The 19,601-nt window shown below is 31.5% G+C and overlaps 1 protein-coding gene across 1 annotated transcript in view; it reads right to left on the bottom strand.

Annotated features, from left to right (window-relative positions):
- Nucleotides 1-990: 990 nt before the first annotated feature.
- Nucleotides 991-19,601, bottom strand: part of LOC124373453 (endothelin-converting enzyme homolog) — a 32,349-nt gene continuing 13,738 nt past the window's right edge. The window contains 8 exon segments of the mRNA XM_046831826.1: nt 991-1,141; nt 1,143-1,181; nt 1,183-1,194; nt 3,505-3,528; nt 3,530-3,670; nt 4,990-5,123; nt 5,786-5,853; nt 6,272-6,320. Coding sequence (XP_046687782.1) covers nt 1,016-1,141; nt 1,143-1,181; nt 1,183-1,194; nt 3,505-3,528; nt 3,530-3,670; nt 4,990-5,123; nt 5,786-5,853; nt 6,272-6,320 — 593 coding nt within the window. The 3' untranslated portion in view covers nt 991-1,015.

The raw sequence follows: 19,601 nt of genomic DNA on the forward strand, positions 1-19,601 counted from the left end.
TACAAAAGGAGTTGTGCTGTTAAAACAAGAATATCGATTTCTACCCTCTCCTTTCAACCGTGACAAATACCGCATTTATTTTAGGATTGTACTAGGATACACTTAAATTACAAAAAATATTTGTTAGGGACAACGATAAATAGTATTTTTTTGGTTACACTCTCCTTTTAGGCTGTACTTTTCGCAAAACTCAGTTGAAAACTTTGTACCTAAACGTTTAGTCCAATTAAACTACTAGCGATGTTATACTTCTAAGATTTTTAAACGATTTTTTATTACACAAAATATTTTAAAATACTACTTTTAATATAAAATTACGCTATATCGACTTCTTTAAAGTTCCCAAGTTTCTAAAACTACGTCAGATTAGAGGGACAATTTACTGTAAAATAAAGTTACATGGTTCTGCCTTCCCAAAGTCAAATACTTAATAGTTTCAAATGACTCACTAAGTAATCTACTAGGAAACAATACTATTAATAGCTTCTAAACAACCTCACCAATGTTTGCAGTACGATTAATGATAACGTACCTGCACCGTCTGCAAGACTCAAACGTCTTAAATTCTTATCTCAGTATCAAGATGGAATTATTATAGTACTAGGTCTAATTGATGATACTTAAACTTAGTTTACAGAAAAAAATGCCGATGTAAAAATAATGAACCCTTGTCCCGTTTATTTTAGTTTAGAATAACAGTTACAAGTAAGTGTGTTTCTACCTACGCTGCAATTTTCGTAATAGGTATAAGCAGGAAAATAATAAATCCATCTACTATTATGGGCTGGCATACTCACTCCGGAATATATACTGAAAAATTGTAATAGATGACTTTATTAATGCAAATCACATTTGTTAAAATAGTAATAATTCACCCCAATCAGTTTGTACCACACAGAACGACTGTACGTCTTAAAAATGAGTTGATATGAAAAATCGTTCCGCACTTACGGAAGTAATTAAGGATCAATAACCGGACACGAATGCTGGTAAAAATGGTAACTGTGTCTATTGATCACCAAAGTATACATTTGTCGGTGGGGTTCATACGAGAGCCTGGGCGGCAGTTCCAGATGCTGGCAAACTCTGGGGAGTTGGAAAGGACTTGCCTGAGTACGCGGAACTTGTTGGGACTGTTGAGAGTCGGAGAGACTCAAGACCTCGTGTTGGGGAGTAGTGGCCCTCACACCAGACCTGCAACACGACAGAAGGATCAACGAACCATAAAACTTCGTCTCTGAGCATAAATTAAAAACTTTCAACGTTCTTCAGTGCACTTCGGTTTTGCTGATGTTGGAGCACTGTGCTATCATGTATAAATTACCATGCTGCTTCTAAATGATGATAACACCAGCAGTCTGCTTTTATAACTGGTTAGTAAAAATATGCAGTGCACTGTAACTATGTATCACTATTGAATGAGAGACATTTTAATATAATGTACAGCCCTCATATCCTTTGTTGTAAATCACAGTGACTGTAAAGAAATTGCGAAAAGGAGCTGGAGGGTTTCTATTTGCTTACTAACCATCAGGGTTGTTACGATAAAAGAAGGTCTGTGTACTTTACATAATATGAGACTTTATTAAATAAACAACAACAAAAAACAAAAAACAATAAGTAATTAATATTATTATCAAATAAGCAATGAATTGAGGACTTCTTATTATTATATATATAGAAGCATTAAATTTCCCAGTACTTTCGACTCAGACGTTCTTTGGGTTTTTGAGTGATTTAGCATATATCCATTAACTTAATGTGCCATGATAAATGATAATAAGGTGAACCTCAATCGCTTATTCTCTTCTCCTTTCTGGTTTATCCTTGTTAAAATAAGACATTTTTTAAAAGGTTTAAAAAATATTTTACATTCACTGCGTTATTTCATTAGTACAGTTTATTCAGGTAAATGACAAAATATGGACCACAGAAATATTAAGTCACTTAAAAAATATGCTGACGTCAAAAGGACAACCAAGGAGTCAAATTAGTTGGTCATAAAAAATCCCTAAAACTATCAGATATCAGAGTTAAAGTAGCTCGCCATTAAACAGGCCCAGTTGTGGAACAATTAACACTCCAAGAGAGGGTGTCTTTAAAACAATATATACAGAGTGTATAAGACCACCACTGTGGTTTGTTTAGTAGACAAGTTCGGACTTTTTATCGGTGTTTAAGTATACGATATTCCACAAATAAGAGTAATTGGTTAAATCTTCATAAGTGTCAAACATGGGGTAATGTTGTGTGAATAATTTTAAAGGTCTATGTGTACAGAGATGTATTTCAATTACTGCATATTTTCTTCATTTGAAAATTATGTCTAAAAACTAGTGAACATTTGTATTTTGACGTTTTTCTGTAACTACCTTCTAAAATAATTATTGTATCCAAACACAAAAAGTACATGAGTTTTAACCGCACAAAACAAGCTTTTAAACAATACCATACACAATTTTCACTTCTCCGACTCATCTTCTTTACAACATCTAGAGGTACTAGATCACAGGAACTCTTTGAAAGGAGGCATTATTTTTATTTCTAAGTCTACGATTAGTCAGGGTCCAGAGACTAAGTAATTTGGTTTGCAAACATAAATTTCTTCTTTGACAGGCGAGATGCGATTGTCACCACCGAGGTTTCTCCAGGACCTGCGCGTTTAACATTACCGTCTTGGCACCATAAAACACAGGACACATACACACATCCGCAATGTTATGTGATGTGGCGAAGCTACTTTCCGCAGTAGAGGTACACCGTCACATGAGATACTGGGATGTTGAAAGTTCACACGGGTTGTGTCAAATAATTACTCAAAGTTTACTGAAGTTTCAATACTTGGTGTCGGAAAACTTGGCAATGAAATCACGGGACCCTTTACGTTTTTGACAGAAATCTAAATGGAATTATGTGCAATGAATTTTAGTTAAATTCCTGAACAATTCATTTGTAAATTCCAACTGAAATTATGCAGAACATGTAGATTGTGCAAGATGGCGATCTTGCTGTTACACAGTATAATAACGTTCGGGAAACCCTCAACCAACATTATCCCAGTAGACAGTTTGAAAGATATGGTCCAGTGAATTTCTCAGCAAGATATCTAGACTTTACCTCCATGGGTATTTATTTATGTGATGGACTCAAATATGTTGTCTATTACGACAAACTCGACGAATATAGATGAAATGATACTCAGAAATAAGAAATACGTACTGTGGCGGCAATTAGTGAGAAGGAAGTGTTGCGGATTTTATTTCAAACAAGAATAGATCTTTGGGTAGAAAAGAATGCAATGCATTTTTGAACATCCTGTAAACAGTTTCAACGTGAGATGCACTCCTTGAAAAGTTATCTATGAATGAAGGTAAGGTTCAAGACCGTGCCGTGAATGTTGTACAAACGATAACCATGAATAGTATTCTTGAAACATCTGTTGTCAGCGATGTTTCTCTGCCAGATTTATAGCTATATTTTCTCTAAGTGTTATGTGATACTCACGTGGGCGAAGGCCAGGAAGAGTAAACTGCTCATGCGAGTAATGCTGTAATCCGGGAAGGTAAGGCTCAGGACCGTGCCTTGAGGTGTACAGACGATAACCGTGGATAGCTTCCCGGATACCTCCATTGTCAGCGATGTTTTCTGCCAGAGTCAATGTTCCATTTACCTAAACAGTTAGGGACTACTTTAGTATAACAACTAACTTCAGGATTTATAGAGAAACGAACTAATATAATTGCATAGAGGAGGCAATAACGTTAGCAACCATCAGTTATCGCTTGTTTCAGATGTCATTTCAGTCCGATTGATTGATCATAGGCTGTTATGTTCTGCCAAAAATATCGGACATACAATTAAATGTTACATTCCGTATTTATTTTTTACCAACACTAAAAATAAATTACGTTGATATGACATCAATACATAACTTATATCCGGTAACCATCCTCTCAATATATAGGTTTTTTTTGGATAACTATAATTAGAGTTCTACTAAAAAACTTGTTCTTCTTTGTTTCCCACAATTCAGCAAATGTTGGAATATTACGATGTTTAAATATTACGTTTTGAAACTGTTTTGGTGTTGTTTGCAAGAAAACTGCAATACTGTTTCGGAACAATGCACTGATATAATTATTCAAATAATGCAAAATACTGTCTTGCGGTTAGTTTTTTATGTGTAAATAAAAAGAATATAACTGTTTAATACACGCTGCAGGTTTGATGCCATCATTTAAATTTTCTTGTACAAATATTCTACTTTTTATTGTGCTTTAAATTTGTTTACACACTTTCAGATAATATTAGACATAGTAATAAAATTAATAAGTTTAAATATGGAGTAAGGACTTCATAGGAGAGAAAGGGGCAGCACGGCTACTGGTATATCGTACATAACTGTATTACTTGAATATGCTATGAGTGATACTTACTTATAGTATTAGTACTATACTATATAGTACGGTAGAGTACTATGCCGTTTACTCTTGTCCAAACTGACATTAAATGACAATTTTATAAATACTTTGACATGGATAAACGACCTAATATTCGCATCGTACAAATATAAAATTCTTATTTTATTTCCTCTTGTAATACTTACTAAAAACTAATGCGTATTATTTTCCGAGAGTTCATCTCGAAATTACAAGGACAGATTACAGCTATTTTGGATTAACATTTATTGATGTTCATTTTAGTGTCACATTTAACTTATAGACTAAAATCTATTCTATCTGTCATGGATTCAAAAGAAGTCAGAAGTTGACTTTTAAAATGATTCCTACACGTTGACGTTTCTCTTTAGCGTATTTTACAACAGTTTTGTTGTTTCTTTGAAAATGTAAACTATATCTATTTTATATCGTTGGTATAAATTTAGTTTTATAAGTAATAAATTTAAATAAACATATTGTATAACAAACATTTTATCGTAATAAGACTTTCTCTTGAAACATTCACGGTGATCAACAATATTTAGCATACTCTTAGTTCATCTGTGTTCCCGAAGGAGAACCGGCTGTACTGGTCAACAAAACATTCAGCTTTCCGGTTGTAGATGTTAGTAATCTTGCTGTTCCACCAGGATATCCGCTCCCCAGTCTTGTCGTAGTCCTTTCCTGCAAACATAGTAATAGATATAAAATACTATTTATTTGCACGGCTACGGGTACACCATGCACTACTGTAGTAGTATGCAGTGGTACTGTATGTGTAGTGCGCAAACGGAAGACTTTAATTCCGTTCGTTTTGCTACGTTAATACTTTAGATACATCGAGATTTATGAATCCCTGATATCAATATTATATATCCTATAACTATTTAATAACAAAATAAATCAGAGGGAATGTGTAATTTTTAAGAGTGATTTGTCTACCAAATAACTAAATTGTCTACTATCTTATACTTCACCGAAGAAGCGGACTCTATAAAGGATCATACATTCCTACCACTCTCTTACACTTTACACAAACTATCGCAGCTGTCTGCTCAACACGACTTCTTGGATGTTGTGTCTCAACTGAGAAAATGGTGTATAAATCTATATTTTTGTTTGTTAATGTATTCAAATATCTTACATCCATACGAAATGAGGACAGTGGGTGTAAATACAGCAAAAGTGTGACACATTAAAATGGCTGGATGATAATAAATTTAATATGTTTTTAATTGCTAGCTATGTTGAATTATGAGGAATATTACATATGTACCTGTTTGCAATTGTACCTGTTATTATTTTTAATAGTATCACACTTCAACAACAAGTTTATTATAAAGTACCTTCGATATCAAAGCCATGAGTGAGTTCATGCCCCAGAATGCTTCCAATTGCTCCATAATTCAATGCCCTGTAAACAAACCTCAATAGTTCACAAAACTTACACAAAAAATGAAATCCTCTTAAGTAACTCAAATATGTCAGCATTTACAAATAAACATTTTGAACTTAACAAGCACAATTTAAGATACATGTCTTCATAATTAATTTAAACAACCATCATTACTAATAATATAACACTAAATTATGTTCTATCACAAAAGCTTAATGCGTACTAATATTAGACTTTACTCTGAGTAAAATCTTGTCGCTAAACTATAAAATCTACAGCTGTTCTCTAATGATACTAATTGCAATAAAACCTCAATGATCATCCAACGTTAACAAAGAATAACACGATGAACTAAAAATCTCAATTTAAGTAAAACGAATTCCATCAAATAAATATTTATTTGTTTTTAATGTATTTAATTATATAAGATACTTACTCGAGGCCTAGGAAGTAAAATGGCATTTGTAGAATTCCGGCAGGAATGGCTGCATGCACATAATTTCCCTGAGTGAAAAAGTATACTCCCTGGTAATAACTTTAGAATGTGCACATTCGTTTTTGCTTTGTTAAAGATTCATTGTATTTACATAAGTACGGCCGTAAATAACATATCTTAAAGTATAAATAATTAATCAGCCTGTCCGTTTCAACGGGACAACCACACGTCGATATAATCACATTCGTATGTGCTAAAAAGTAAAATAGGAGTAGGCGTAACAGTATTGTAATTGTAAATGCATGATGATTGGCCAATTCTAGAACAATATAAAAAAACGAAAAATGTTCTTGTAGATATTAATTTATTATGAAGCCAAAGGTTAGAGCAAAATAATTAATTTTTGTAGAAAAATTGCTAAGTATGTCAGCCACCTTACGGCTGGACACGTAATTCAGGAAATGGACAGTATTTTACAACAGGACATTCGCGTTTTCCACAGTCAAAGTAAATTCATATCGTGTGATTTTGATCTTTTTACTCTTCTTCAATTATTTTCCGCAAGTAGATTTGCAATTAGATAAATTGTGTACCGTAAACCGGGGTTACTTGACCCCAAAATATTGACTTTTTCTAAGTTACTACAGTTATAGAGGACTTTAAAATGTTATATTTGCTGATAACCGTTTCTACACTATACTAGAGATACTTACCTTCTACTTTTTATAAGTTTTATATTTTAATTATCATGTTAAGTATTTTTTTTAGTTTTTTGAAAATTGGGTTCAAGTAACCCCCGGCTGGGGTTACTTGAACCCATTTCTTGTTTTAATGCAAAAGTCCATTATACAAAGGTTATGGGATCAAGTAGGACCCAGGATCTTGAAAAAAATATAAAAGTAACAGTTTGAATATAAAAATTTATTTAATTTTTCATTAGAGAAAGTGAAATTAAGGCACACATTTTTTACTGACTACCTTAATAAAAAATAAACTTGAAAGCTGGCCAAATAAAACTCAAATCATGAAAATTAACTGTATTAAACAATATTTTTAGGAAGTGTAAACAACCCTCTCTTAAATGGCCTGGGTGGGCTAATAATGTCCTTGATGTCACACCACTTGTAATGTAAAATGTCTTTTACTGCCGGCCATTTCCAGTTCTTCTTTGTAGGCTCCATGCAGTCAACAAACGCACCAGTCTGGTCGATGGTCGAAACCATTCCTGGATAAACTGTATCGTTCCACGATACTAACACGAAATTTCCTGGTTTTATGGAATTTTGTATGTTCTTTTTAGCTTCGATGATTTTACCGGGATCGAGAGAAGAGCCGCCGGAAACTGATGATAATAGTTGAGGCTGGGGATCTGGCAATGGTTCGAACATTTCATCCTCGGAGGTCTCTGATAAAACTAAATCACTTTCTCCTGAGTCTTGGATGCTAAAGGCGTCTTCATCCTCACTGGTAGAATCAGATGGATCTGGCTTTTTACTTTTTTTCGCTGGAGGCTCTTTTTTCTTTGCCATGGAATTTCTTATTGTGGCCTTACGAGAAGTTGATGCCTGTTCCACATCCGTAGAAGATCAAATGCATTGACGCTTTTGCCAGGTGCAACATTAATTTTTTTTTCCTTCCATAAGGCTTCACAAATTCTTGCCGCCTCTTTTCAAGATGTGCAAGGAAAACCTCTCCTACTAACGTAAGGTTTAGAGATCTGTCTCTTTGAGGCAAACGTGCTAGGATTTCTTCTTTATTTGAAGGAAAAATTCCAGCCTTTTTAAATCCCGCCTTGATGTTACTTTCTGTCTTAGCATTCAGATCCTCTAGGACAGTTCTTAGTAATATGGGGAACTGATCTTTTGGCAAGCATCCTGCTACTTTTCCAGCTTCCGACTGTTTCCATCTCACTAAAACCTCCCTCCACTTAGCTTTCAATGGCCTAAAGTAGGCCACGTCTAGGGGCTGGGTTAAGTGAGATGAATTTGGTGGTAGGCAAATAAAACTTATATTGTTTTCACCACATAGTTGTAACACTTTAACACTTAGATGAGAGGACAAATTGTCTCCGATCAGTATTTTTTGGCCCTCTTGTTTTTTTTAATACGGGTAATAGGTGGGCAATGAACCACTCCTCAAAGGTAGCTAGGTCAATCCAACCATGTTTTGCTTCGATTATATCTCGCACCTGGTGGCCCATTCTCTGTCCACGTTGTCCACAGATGCTCCGCTCTATAAATTATATATGGAGGGATAGATGAACCAGCAGCATTGCCACAAAACATTACCGACACATTAGATTTTGAGGAATTGAGCACTCTCTCGGGATATTTACAACCACGACGACAGATAATTTTGCTTCTTCCTGGGTCATCTGACATTGCGGTTTCGTCGTAATTATAGATATTTTCTGGTGGGACATCTTTTGTCACCATACTCAAGTTATCTATATACTCAGTGATAATTTTTTCATCTATTGCTGCTCGTGACCTTTTTATGTTGTTGGCAAATCTTACAGATAAATCAGTTTGCCTTTTCAAAAATGATTTAACAACCCAATCACGTCCAGGCATATTGCTTTGGAAACATTTGATTTGTTTCCCTAGCTTATCAAGATAGGACTTTATTAAGAATCGGAAATCCAGCTCATCTACAGGAAACCCGAAGTCACATACTTTCATCAAATGAGTGGAAAAAGCTATCTCTTCTTGATTAGTAAAAACGGTCGGATGTCCAGGTCTCTTCACTACATCGATACCAGTATTTTTTAGTCTCCTTTTAATAGTAGATCTACTTATGCCATAGAAGGCTTCTCCGTTTCGCTGGGTTATTTCCCCAGATCTTATGGCATTAAGGCACTCTTCTAATTTTTGAGAAGTAAAATCTGCATACTTCCTGCTTCCAGGGAGCCGTTTTGTAATTTCGGGGCATTGTGCTGTCAAATCCTGCAAATAAATTTAAATAAATAGTGGCTGAATTATAACTTATTTTCGGCATATCTAATTATTACATTTGTTTAGTAATATAGTATGGGGCTACTTGGACCCACATTTGGGCTGGGTTCAAGTAACCCCATAATCCGGTTATCAGCGCACTATTTATTCCGACCAAAACTAAGCACATATATAACGATTGTAAGTAGATATGAATATGGCGGTTCTAGACCACTTTTGGAGTAAACAGAAAACCAACGGAAAATACTGTTTAAAGGACAATAAAACGAATCTGTAAAATCAAACAGTAAGGGGTTTCCTAGACCACTTTTGGGACAGTCAGAAAATCAATGTAAAATACTGTTTAAAGGACAATAAACTAATCTGTAACTCACGAATGAAAAATTAACCGAATCTATAGCTGTTTTACTGTTCATTGTAGGCTTCTAATTTATAAGCTGTTTTAATGAAAAAATCCAGAAATCTCAATGAAAAATCTATAAACGGAAATAATGAAATTTGCTAACATTCGCTCAACAGAAAATAAGACGATTTTTACTGAATTTCTTTAATATCGTTCTTAATCACATCATAGGCTAAAAATTTCTCAGAAACCACAACCACATAACAAATCGCGTTTGTAACAGCATTTTTGAAAATCCATATTGATAATTATATCGTTCTTTGAACTAGAAATATTTGTCAAACTCTTTGTTGTATCAATGACATAAATGGGTCTATTTGCTATAAATTCTTTGGGGTTGTAATACATTTCCATATTTTTGTAGTAAACTTTCTTAAAATCTTGATACATCTGATACATGATTCTGAAAAGACCACCGGGAAATGTTTAAATTTTGTAATTCATCTGGATAATAAGAACCGTTCAATTTTACTCTGATATTTTTTACATCCAAACTATCAAACTTTGAAGGATTTTTTTCTTGATTATTCTGTCTATCTGTTTGAAAACCAATGATAACGAACTTGGGATTGAAGATATTTCTATAAATATTTGTGATATCGAACGAATAAGTTGTTCCGGAAATACCTTTTTGTTCAATACATTGCCAATCTAGAAAATTAAACGTGATGTTTTGAGATTTTATAATTTCATCAATCAACTGAATTTTACTCGTGGTTTTGTAATCAATCATCGGAACTCTAATGAAAAACTCGTTAATTGTAATTTTGCCATCAACAGGCATAACATTTCCAGTTGCAGTCTTCAGAATCACATCATCGTCTTCAGCTCTTATGAAACTAATGTAAAATCCACCTTTATAGATCGGAATAGTAACATTTTCAAAGAATCCTAAGCCGAAATGTGCTAAATCACCGACCGCTTCAAATTGTCCAAATTTAAAAGTTGATTCAAAACTGTTTGAAAATACATCACTTTTGGAATAACAAATAGTTCCTTTAATTGTGCTTAATTGACCACAGTTTTCGACTTCTTCTATCAATTTATTGTGTTTTCTTACTTCAATCTTAGAAAATAAAAACGGTATAAAATTATCGATTAATCTAACATTATCAGTTCCAAGATATGCTTGACCATCTTGTTTTGTTAAAGTTCCAGAAATATAAAACTGGAAGTTAGACGAGCAAAAGTTATCTCCAAAATCAATATTAAACTCAGTTCTTTTATTCGGTTCATTCAAATGTTGTTTACTAATTGGATAGAAATTTTTAAACTCCGCCCTTTCAATATCACTAGCATACTTTCTGTAGTCCACCATTTAATAAGAGAAAATTTAAACATCATGTATAAGAAAGATATCATTTTTTTCATCGATCTAATGTACGTTTTTATAAGAAAAGATATAAATTAGAGTCATTTTTTAATGATCTACTTCGTCATATTCAGGATTCTCTTCCTTAAATTTTGCAATTTCGGCCACATATTTCAATAAAATCTGCACAGGATAGTAACCGCTATCTATAATATTGTTCCAATCAACTGTATCTTTATTTTCATCCAAAAATTTTTATACTCAAGTGTTTGATAGAGACAAAGAACAGACATATGATCTTTTAATTGATAATGTATATTTTCTTGAATGAAACTCTGGGGACAGATTTTGATATTTTGCAATGTTATACCAATTCAATTTGTTTACGTATAATCCCATCATATCTTCGGATAATTCATATTTTTGAGAAATGTCATCCCAATGTTCTTTTTTCAAATCTCTTTCGTGTTGCATTATAAAAAGATCCGAAAGCACTGTAATGTCCCGCCATCTCTATTTATTAAGAAAAAATTTCAAGTTTTTATAAATTGGCTCTTTTTAGCGTTACATTCAGCACATTTTCCCGAAATTCTTTTAACTCCATTGATGTTTGCATAGTATTTTATATCATTTGTTGCAGTTTTTTCTTTACATCTCACACAATATATGAGCGCCATTTATATAAGGAAATTTTATCATGCATAAAACCCTACGCGAATACCTATTTCAGTAAGATCTTCCTCCATATTATTAAGTTTTTTTTCTAATTTTTGAAATTTGACAGCATAAGAATCATTGTATTCAACAAATTTATGACCAATATTCTCAAAAGTTTTCGTAGCATCTAAACTAAACTTATCAAAAGACTCTTTAAAATTAGTAAGTTTTTCATTAATTTCACCAACATCGTCCTACTGATCTTCTATTTCTGGCTTCTAACTTGTCATAGACTTCTGTTGTAAAATCTTTAACATGCTGTTTATGATTCTCATAATTTTGTTTTAGTTCATTAAACATTTTAATAGGATCTTCTAATTGAATCATTACAACAACATCAAATGGATTAATTCCTTTTACTAACACCGCTAATTCTTTTTCCTTTAAAATCTAAGGCATTTTTAACATTCGGATCATGTAAATCAACAATATCGATGTTTTCTGATAATTTTAGAGGTTTTAAAATTTGTTCTTTAACAACAACATCATGTTTGTCAATACCAGGTCGAACACCGACAATTCTTTTCTTATTAGCCAAACTAAACATAATTCTTTTCAACTTTGATCGCTTCAGTAATTTCATCAGCTTTTTCGATATGAGACATTAAATTGGTAAATCATTTTTTTACACCATCATCAACTTCTTTTTCCAATGTTTTTTATTTTATCAGCAACTTCATTTGAACTCATGAAATTTGCAAGTTTGTTATCATATTCTGCTTTAAAATCTTCAATCTCGACAGCAAACATATCTGAATCTGGAAGGTTTTGTAATAAATTTTTCTAACTTGTTATCAAACTCATTTCTCAAACTATCAAAATTGAAACTATTATCTACATTTTGAATAATTTGTGTTCCAAATACGTCAAAAATATTTTGTGAATCCATATTTATTAAGCAATAATTTGTTAACAACTTCTTTAAAATCTTTACCATTACTCAGTTCATTCAAAACAAAAACACATAAATGACCACAAATTGGGGGATCTTTATAGTCTTGAATCTGAGAATCATTGTAGTAGACGCTTGATTTTTTCAAATATTTAATCAATTCTATAGGTGGTTTGTCCTCAATTCTTCCATACGAATCAAAATAACAGGCATTCTTATCATTCTTATAATAACAAACCCAATGCGTTCCACTTCCCATAATCGAGTCTAAATTCACAATTCCACATTCAAATTTCTTAACTTTTTCAGGTAATGTATCTCTCATGAAGATTCCTCTAAAATGTTTAATATTTTTGCTGATTTCTTCCAATTCTCCGAATGTTAAAGGTTTAAATTTTTTTTTCAATGTTTGATTTCACGTAATTCAAAGTTTTTTCATCTAATCCAGATCCTGTAACATCTTCCAACTCTTTATCTAACCAATTTAAAATGTTTCGAACAATAGGAATCACATCTTTTTTAACGATTGGGGCAGCTTTACGAACATAAGGAACAACATTTTTAACAACTGGAATATTTTCTCCAAAATCTAATAAATCTTTCAAAAGTCCACCATTTTTGAGTTCTTTCAACTGATTATAAGAAAATTCTATTCTGGTTCCTTTATTGTTTTTCTTATGTTTTTCGAGTTTATTGTATTGTCTATTTGTTAAAAATATCTTATCTTCGCCATTTTTTAGTTGATCTATTTTAAATTGAATACTAACGGGTATTTTCTTCTTAAAAGCGGATTTTATTTTTTCTTTCTGATTTTTGCTGAAGTTTACGTTCACCTCCATTTATATAGTTAAAATTTCAAGTTCTCTTCGATTCCCATTCCTAGTTTTCTCTTCAAAAACATTGCTCCAGCTGTTGGAAGCGCAACAAATCTTTCATCTAAACTAGCATCTTTTGATAAAAATCTATCCATTGCCTTATCTTGCAAAACTTTATCTGCGATATGTCTGGAATTTGTGTCTCTATGTTTTGCATAAAAAATATCGTGTTTCATAGCAGCTTGATCTAATTTATTTATACCAGGATCTCCTCTTTGTAGTCTTTTTTCGAGTTTTGTGCCAGGCCCCAGATACTGATAAGTTTGGTACGTGTAATTCAAAAGGTAAATTGTTGATAAAATCATTCAAAAGTCCGCTACCTTCAATCATAGATGAACTTATTGCTGGCAAAACTCGCTTTAAATATTTAATTCCATCAGGTTTTTCAATCAATTCATCAAGTTTGTTCGAAATAAAATCTTTAATCGCTTTCTTTTCGTTCAAAAAAATTGTTGTTTCCAGCCTTCTCTTGAGCATAAATATAATTAATAATTCCATCGAGTTTTGTCAAATCGTCGATATATCTGTATTCAATCTTATTATCACTGTATTTTCTCACACCTGATCCTTCGATTCTTTTTTCCCAAATTGGTTTAATCAAATTGAGATATTTTTTACCTTTACTTGACTTTGGTTTCTTAGTTGATGGATCATTATTTTTGTAAATTGAATCAGATTTCCATAAAATTTCAGTATACTTTTTCAAGTCTTCTTCAGAATATAAACCGTCTTTTGGAACATCAGTGCCTGTTAATAATCTCCATAAACCTTGAGTTCCTTCATATGTTTTTTCATTAATAATTATATCATTTTTGTTCAAAATTAACGGGTAAATTTCCAATCATAAAACTTTTCTTTTTCTATCCCAATACAAACCAAATTTATCATCCTTCGCTCTAGGAAGAAATTTTTTACCAATTTCACCAATTATTATATCCGTTGTTCCAGGACTTATTGGTTCAACTATGGTAGAGTCTTCAATGATTCGAGGTCTAAATGGTGTTGAAGATGGTAATTTTGGCAATTCAAACTCAGATTCTGGAATCGAAATATCGGCAAATTGTCGTACAACTGGAACCAAATTCATTAAATTTTGATTATCGCTTAAAACATTTTCAATTTTGCCCTCAACATTTTTTATTGCAGAAGTTACAGGTTGATTAATTTTTTGAATAAGTTCTTGTTCTTCTTCATCAATTCGAATCTGTTCTTTAAATTCTTTGATTAATTTCTTTTCGATTTGATCAAGTTTTTTCGCTTCTTCAGAAGTTACGTTCACCATTTATTTAGGAAAATTTTGAAACGTGGAACACGAAACGTGGAACGTAAAAACGTGAACGTGGAACGTAAAAACGTGAACGTGGAACGTAAAAACGTGAACAGATTTACCGTTTTTCAGTTGTTTTCATAATGTAAATAAAAAGTAAAGATAATGTAAAAATAATTGTAACAAATATTTTATCAAGTAGATTTGCCAGACCACTGAGCAGCATTTATATTAGAAAATTTATTCAAATATTTACCATTTTTAGGCTTCAAAGTTAGATTAATAGTTAAAAATCCGTAGTCTTCCTTCCAAATTTTATCACACAGCTCATTAAATTGGTTAAAACTCATATCAGATCCCACATAATTGTTATAAATCTTTCTCGAATAGTGATCATCTTGCTTAAAAATACACAACATATTCAGATTATTTCTTATAACTTGTTTATCAACCTTTGAAAAGCATTGGGAAAGATAGATACAAGATATGTTTTTGTGACGAGACATTACGAAATATTCCTTAATAACGTCCTGATTTTCCAAAATACAATCATCAAAAACGATTAACGAATTGGGTTTACACTCGCTTAATGGAACTATGTCCTCAGAGGCATTATAAAAATGTGATACCTTTTTGCTTAAGTTTTTCTCAATATTTTCAAATCTTTCTTGCAATTTTTTATAAGCGTCTTGTTCTAAAGATTTACTAAAAACATACAAATTGGAATAAGGAATCAACCTATTGTAGATAAAATTCAATAATAAAGTTGTTTTTTCCACATCCACTTGAACCAACAATTAACAATCTGATTGGTTGATCTTTCTTATTTTCTTCAAACGTTTGAAGTTTTATCTGATCTTTTTGCTTTAAAAAATTTCTCCATTTAAATAGAAGATTTTCATCTTGAAGCAACGCTTGCGAAAATGAAGCTGTTCAAGTTGACTTCAGAAAGCTCTAAATTAGTTTTAAACTTGGAACATCCTATACACTTAGAGGAAGAATCAAATTATTTTATCGGTTTAAGCGGTTTTTATTCTGACAATTTTGTAATAAATATTAGTGAAAGTTCTCCTTATTGTATAGGATTTAGTGAGAAGAACATAACAAAATATTATGGTTTAAACAAAGGATATTATACTTTCGATCAAATTAAAAATTCCCTTAAAAATTATCTAAAAACATTCAAACAATCAGATAAATCTTTAAACTTTGACGAAAACAAGTTTGAAATGCAAAAAAATTATCTCTCTAATAAAATTCAAATAAAATCACCAGTAAGAATAATGTTTTCAGCAATTATTGTAGATTTGTTAGGGTTTGTTCAAGAAACTATTGAGCCAAATCAGGTATATTTAGGAAAATAAAAACGCCAAAATTTAGACCGTTTGATGTAATTGAAGTACATTGTAATCTCGTTGAACCTAGTTTTGAAAATCATACCGAACATTTACACAAAGAATCTGAAATTTTGTACACTTTTTTCCCAAATGTTGCTTATGGATCAAAAATCAGTGAAAAACCGAATGAAATCGATTATATTCCAATTAGAAAAAATATGAAAAGAATTCAAAAAATCGTTCTAACTATACAAGACTCTGAGGGAAATTTATTAAATAATGAGAGTAAAACAACAATATATTTAAGATTGTCGAAAGAATGATGAATCAAGGGGGGAACGAATCGTTCTTACCTTCAAACTTTCAAAACGAGTTGATAATGATGATAAATACCAATACTTTTATCTAAAAGATAAGGTAGCCCTCGAGGGCCACCTCACAAATATTCACAAAAAATACGAATAAAGACAATGTTAAAGAAAAATACAAAAAAAGCTTTGAAAACATAGATTCTGACAAGGGTTATCGAATCGCGACTCTTACAAAAATTACATCCAGACACTATTTTCATCAATGAATCTAGACTTTATTCTCGAAATAAAAATTACTAGTTAAATTTCTTTTCTATCTAAATGGAGTCAGTTGTAGACCTACTCAATAATCAACTTATATTCAATAACAAACATATCTTTACGATTGTTGACGAAAAACAATGTGATCTGGTTTAAGGCTAAAGACGTAGCAAAAAATTTTAGAATATGAAAATACTATGCAAACGATCAGAATAAACGTTGACGAAGATGATAAAAACTTCTATTTTAATCTAAATATAAGGGGGGCTATAAATAGCTTACCTTCAAACTTCCAAAATAACACTGTTTTCGTTAATGAACCAGGTCTCTCAAAATAAAAATTACTAGTTAAATTTTTTTCTATCTAAATGGAGTCAGTTGTGAATCTACTCAAATTCAATAATAAAGAAATTTTAACATTTGTTGACGAAAATAATGAATTTTGGTTTAAGGCGAAAGATGTTGCAGAGGTGTTAGAATATAAAGATACGAAGAAAGCAATTAAAGAACATGTCAAAGAAAAATATAAAAAAGCTTCGAAAACATACATTCTGAAGGTAGGGGTTGATTCGCCCCCGCCTTCAAACTTTCAAAAAAACACTGTTTTCATCAATGAAGCAGGCATATATTCTTTAATCTTGAAATCTAAAATTAAAAAATAGCAGAAATGTTTCAAGATTGGGTTTTAGAAGAAGTTTTACCAAGTATTCGTAAATTTGGTGTGTACAAACTTGAAAACAAGATTAAATATTTAGAGGACGAAGTTAAACACTTGCAAATTAAAGATGAAATAAAAACGGAAATAATCGCCAAAACAAAGTGTAAAAAATTGACTTAATGAAACCAGACCTTGTTTGTAAAGATTTTGCTAAGAAAAAACACCATGTTTTTGTATTAATTAAGAAGAATCACATGTGGGAATATCCTTATTACGTTATCAGAGCTCAAAAGAGAGAAATACCGAGAAGATTGAAAGAACTTGAAATTGATTACCCAGAAATGGAAATTTTTATTAAGACAAGGAGATCCAAATAGTATAAATCTCTACAACCAAATGAAAGAATCTTTGAATATTTTATACAACGGAAATCATTTTACTACAAATATGGCAGAATCTCGACTGATTTATAGAATATCTAAATTACACGATGAAAATGTTTACTCAATTTTACTAAAAACTCTTGAATTATGATATTTTGTTTGTAAATGTTTTTGATAATTATTTAACCATTTTATAGTTCTTCCACATTCACATTGAGTATCTTCATAATATAATCTATGGTGATTCTTCTTTACACAATCTTTACAATATGAGTCTTTCTTATCTCTACTATAGGGATGACTATTAAACTCTGAAATTTTTTTAGTTTCTTTACATTTAAGACATTCTTTCTCTTCCAAAGTTAATTTTTCTATTTTATCATACAGCTCTTTGTGATACTTCCTATAACAATCTTTACAATTATAAATAATTCCATCTTTTCTACTTTTATCTTTATAAAAAGCTTCAAAACCTTTTATTTCTTTGCACATTGAACATTTCTTTTGAGCCTCCATTTATATAGAAAAAATCTTTGACTTTTCTCAATTCATATTCATAAAACTTTCCGGTTATTTCTTCATTATTTAAATCTTTTATACTATAAGTTACAGGATCTGTGTTATTAATTTGATAAATCACAAAGATTTCTCTTGACCAATTGTTTTTATATTTGTTCGAAAATGTTTGTTTTTTACTAACAATTTCTTACATGATCATTGACTTTAAATTTAGTTTTCGTGTGAATTTCTGGTGGAACATACTTAAAAACCGACTCTAATAACTCTTTTTCTGCATCTTTATCTACGTCTTTAGGCTTCATTTTGATTGTGCTATGAACAGTATCGTTATATTTCTTTACGATTTCTTGAAGAATATCGATCCATTTAAAGTTTTTATTAATCTCAAAAATTACTTTCATTCTCTCATTTTGAGTTCTGTTATATCTCTCTACAATACTTGATTTCTCTTCGTTTTCAGTATGATAAATCTTAATGTTGTATTTCCTCAAAACATCGTTAAATTCTTTATTTTTAAACTCTAAACCCTTATCTGTATGAAGTAAGTTAGGAGGTTTGTGATTGATCCTTATGGCATCTTTTACTATATCTTCGAAGGCTTTTGAAACATCTTTACCGTTTTTTCTTTTGATAGCTCTTGACCAAGCATATTTTGAGAAAGTATCAATAACATTTAACATATACTTAAATCCATCATTTTGATCTGAATAGTTAGACATTATAACTAAATCTGCTGCCCATAAATCGTCAATTCCTAAAGTTATAATTTTTCTCTTTTTAAACTTTTTTCGTACTGGTGCATGAATTTCTCTAGCTTCAATCTCGATTTCTTCCTTATTCTTAGATTCTTTCTTTACTTGTTTTTCATTTGGATTCTTTATAAATTTACTCTTATTTGTCTTACATTTTGAACATTTTGCTGCAATTCTATACAACCCGTTTTGAGTTTGAACGATTTTAGAATCTATATTTTTCGTTTTTTTCTTGCATTTGTGGCAGTGAATCAAATCATCTTCCATTTACATGTCAAAGTTTCCAAGTTTATTTAACTCATCTAATATATTAGATTTTGCTTCGCCTTTATATCCATACGGTACTGTATCGATCTTATTTTCTAGGACATTTCTCTTATCATCTTTAGCATTCAGTGCCAGCTTGTTTATGGTGATGGTATACAATTCATGTTTATAGCTTTTTATTACAGTCATCTCCCTAAATTCTTCTTTATCTTCGAACAAACATCTCTTCAAGTTTTCGATATTTATTGTTTTATTTACAACGCTTCTCTTAATTCCTTTACACCTAACTGGGTTTTTATCTAGATATTTGTACGAGTACATCTTAGACCTTAAACCACAAAATTCTTCTAAAACTTCGCTATTTAACTCATCTTTGAATTTCCCTATTACCTTCTTATTTTTAGTCGTGAAACATTCATGAT

The sequence above is a fragment of the Homalodisca vitripennis genome, unplaced genomic scaffold (genome assembly GCF_021130785.1).
Source record: "Homalodisca vitripennis isolate AUS2020 unplaced genomic scaffold, UT_GWSS_2.1 ScUCBcl_5620;HRSCAF=12427, whole genome shotgun sequence".
Lineage (NCBI taxonomy): Eukaryota > Metazoa > Arthropoda > Insecta > Hemiptera > Cicadellidae > Homalodisca > Homalodisca vitripennis.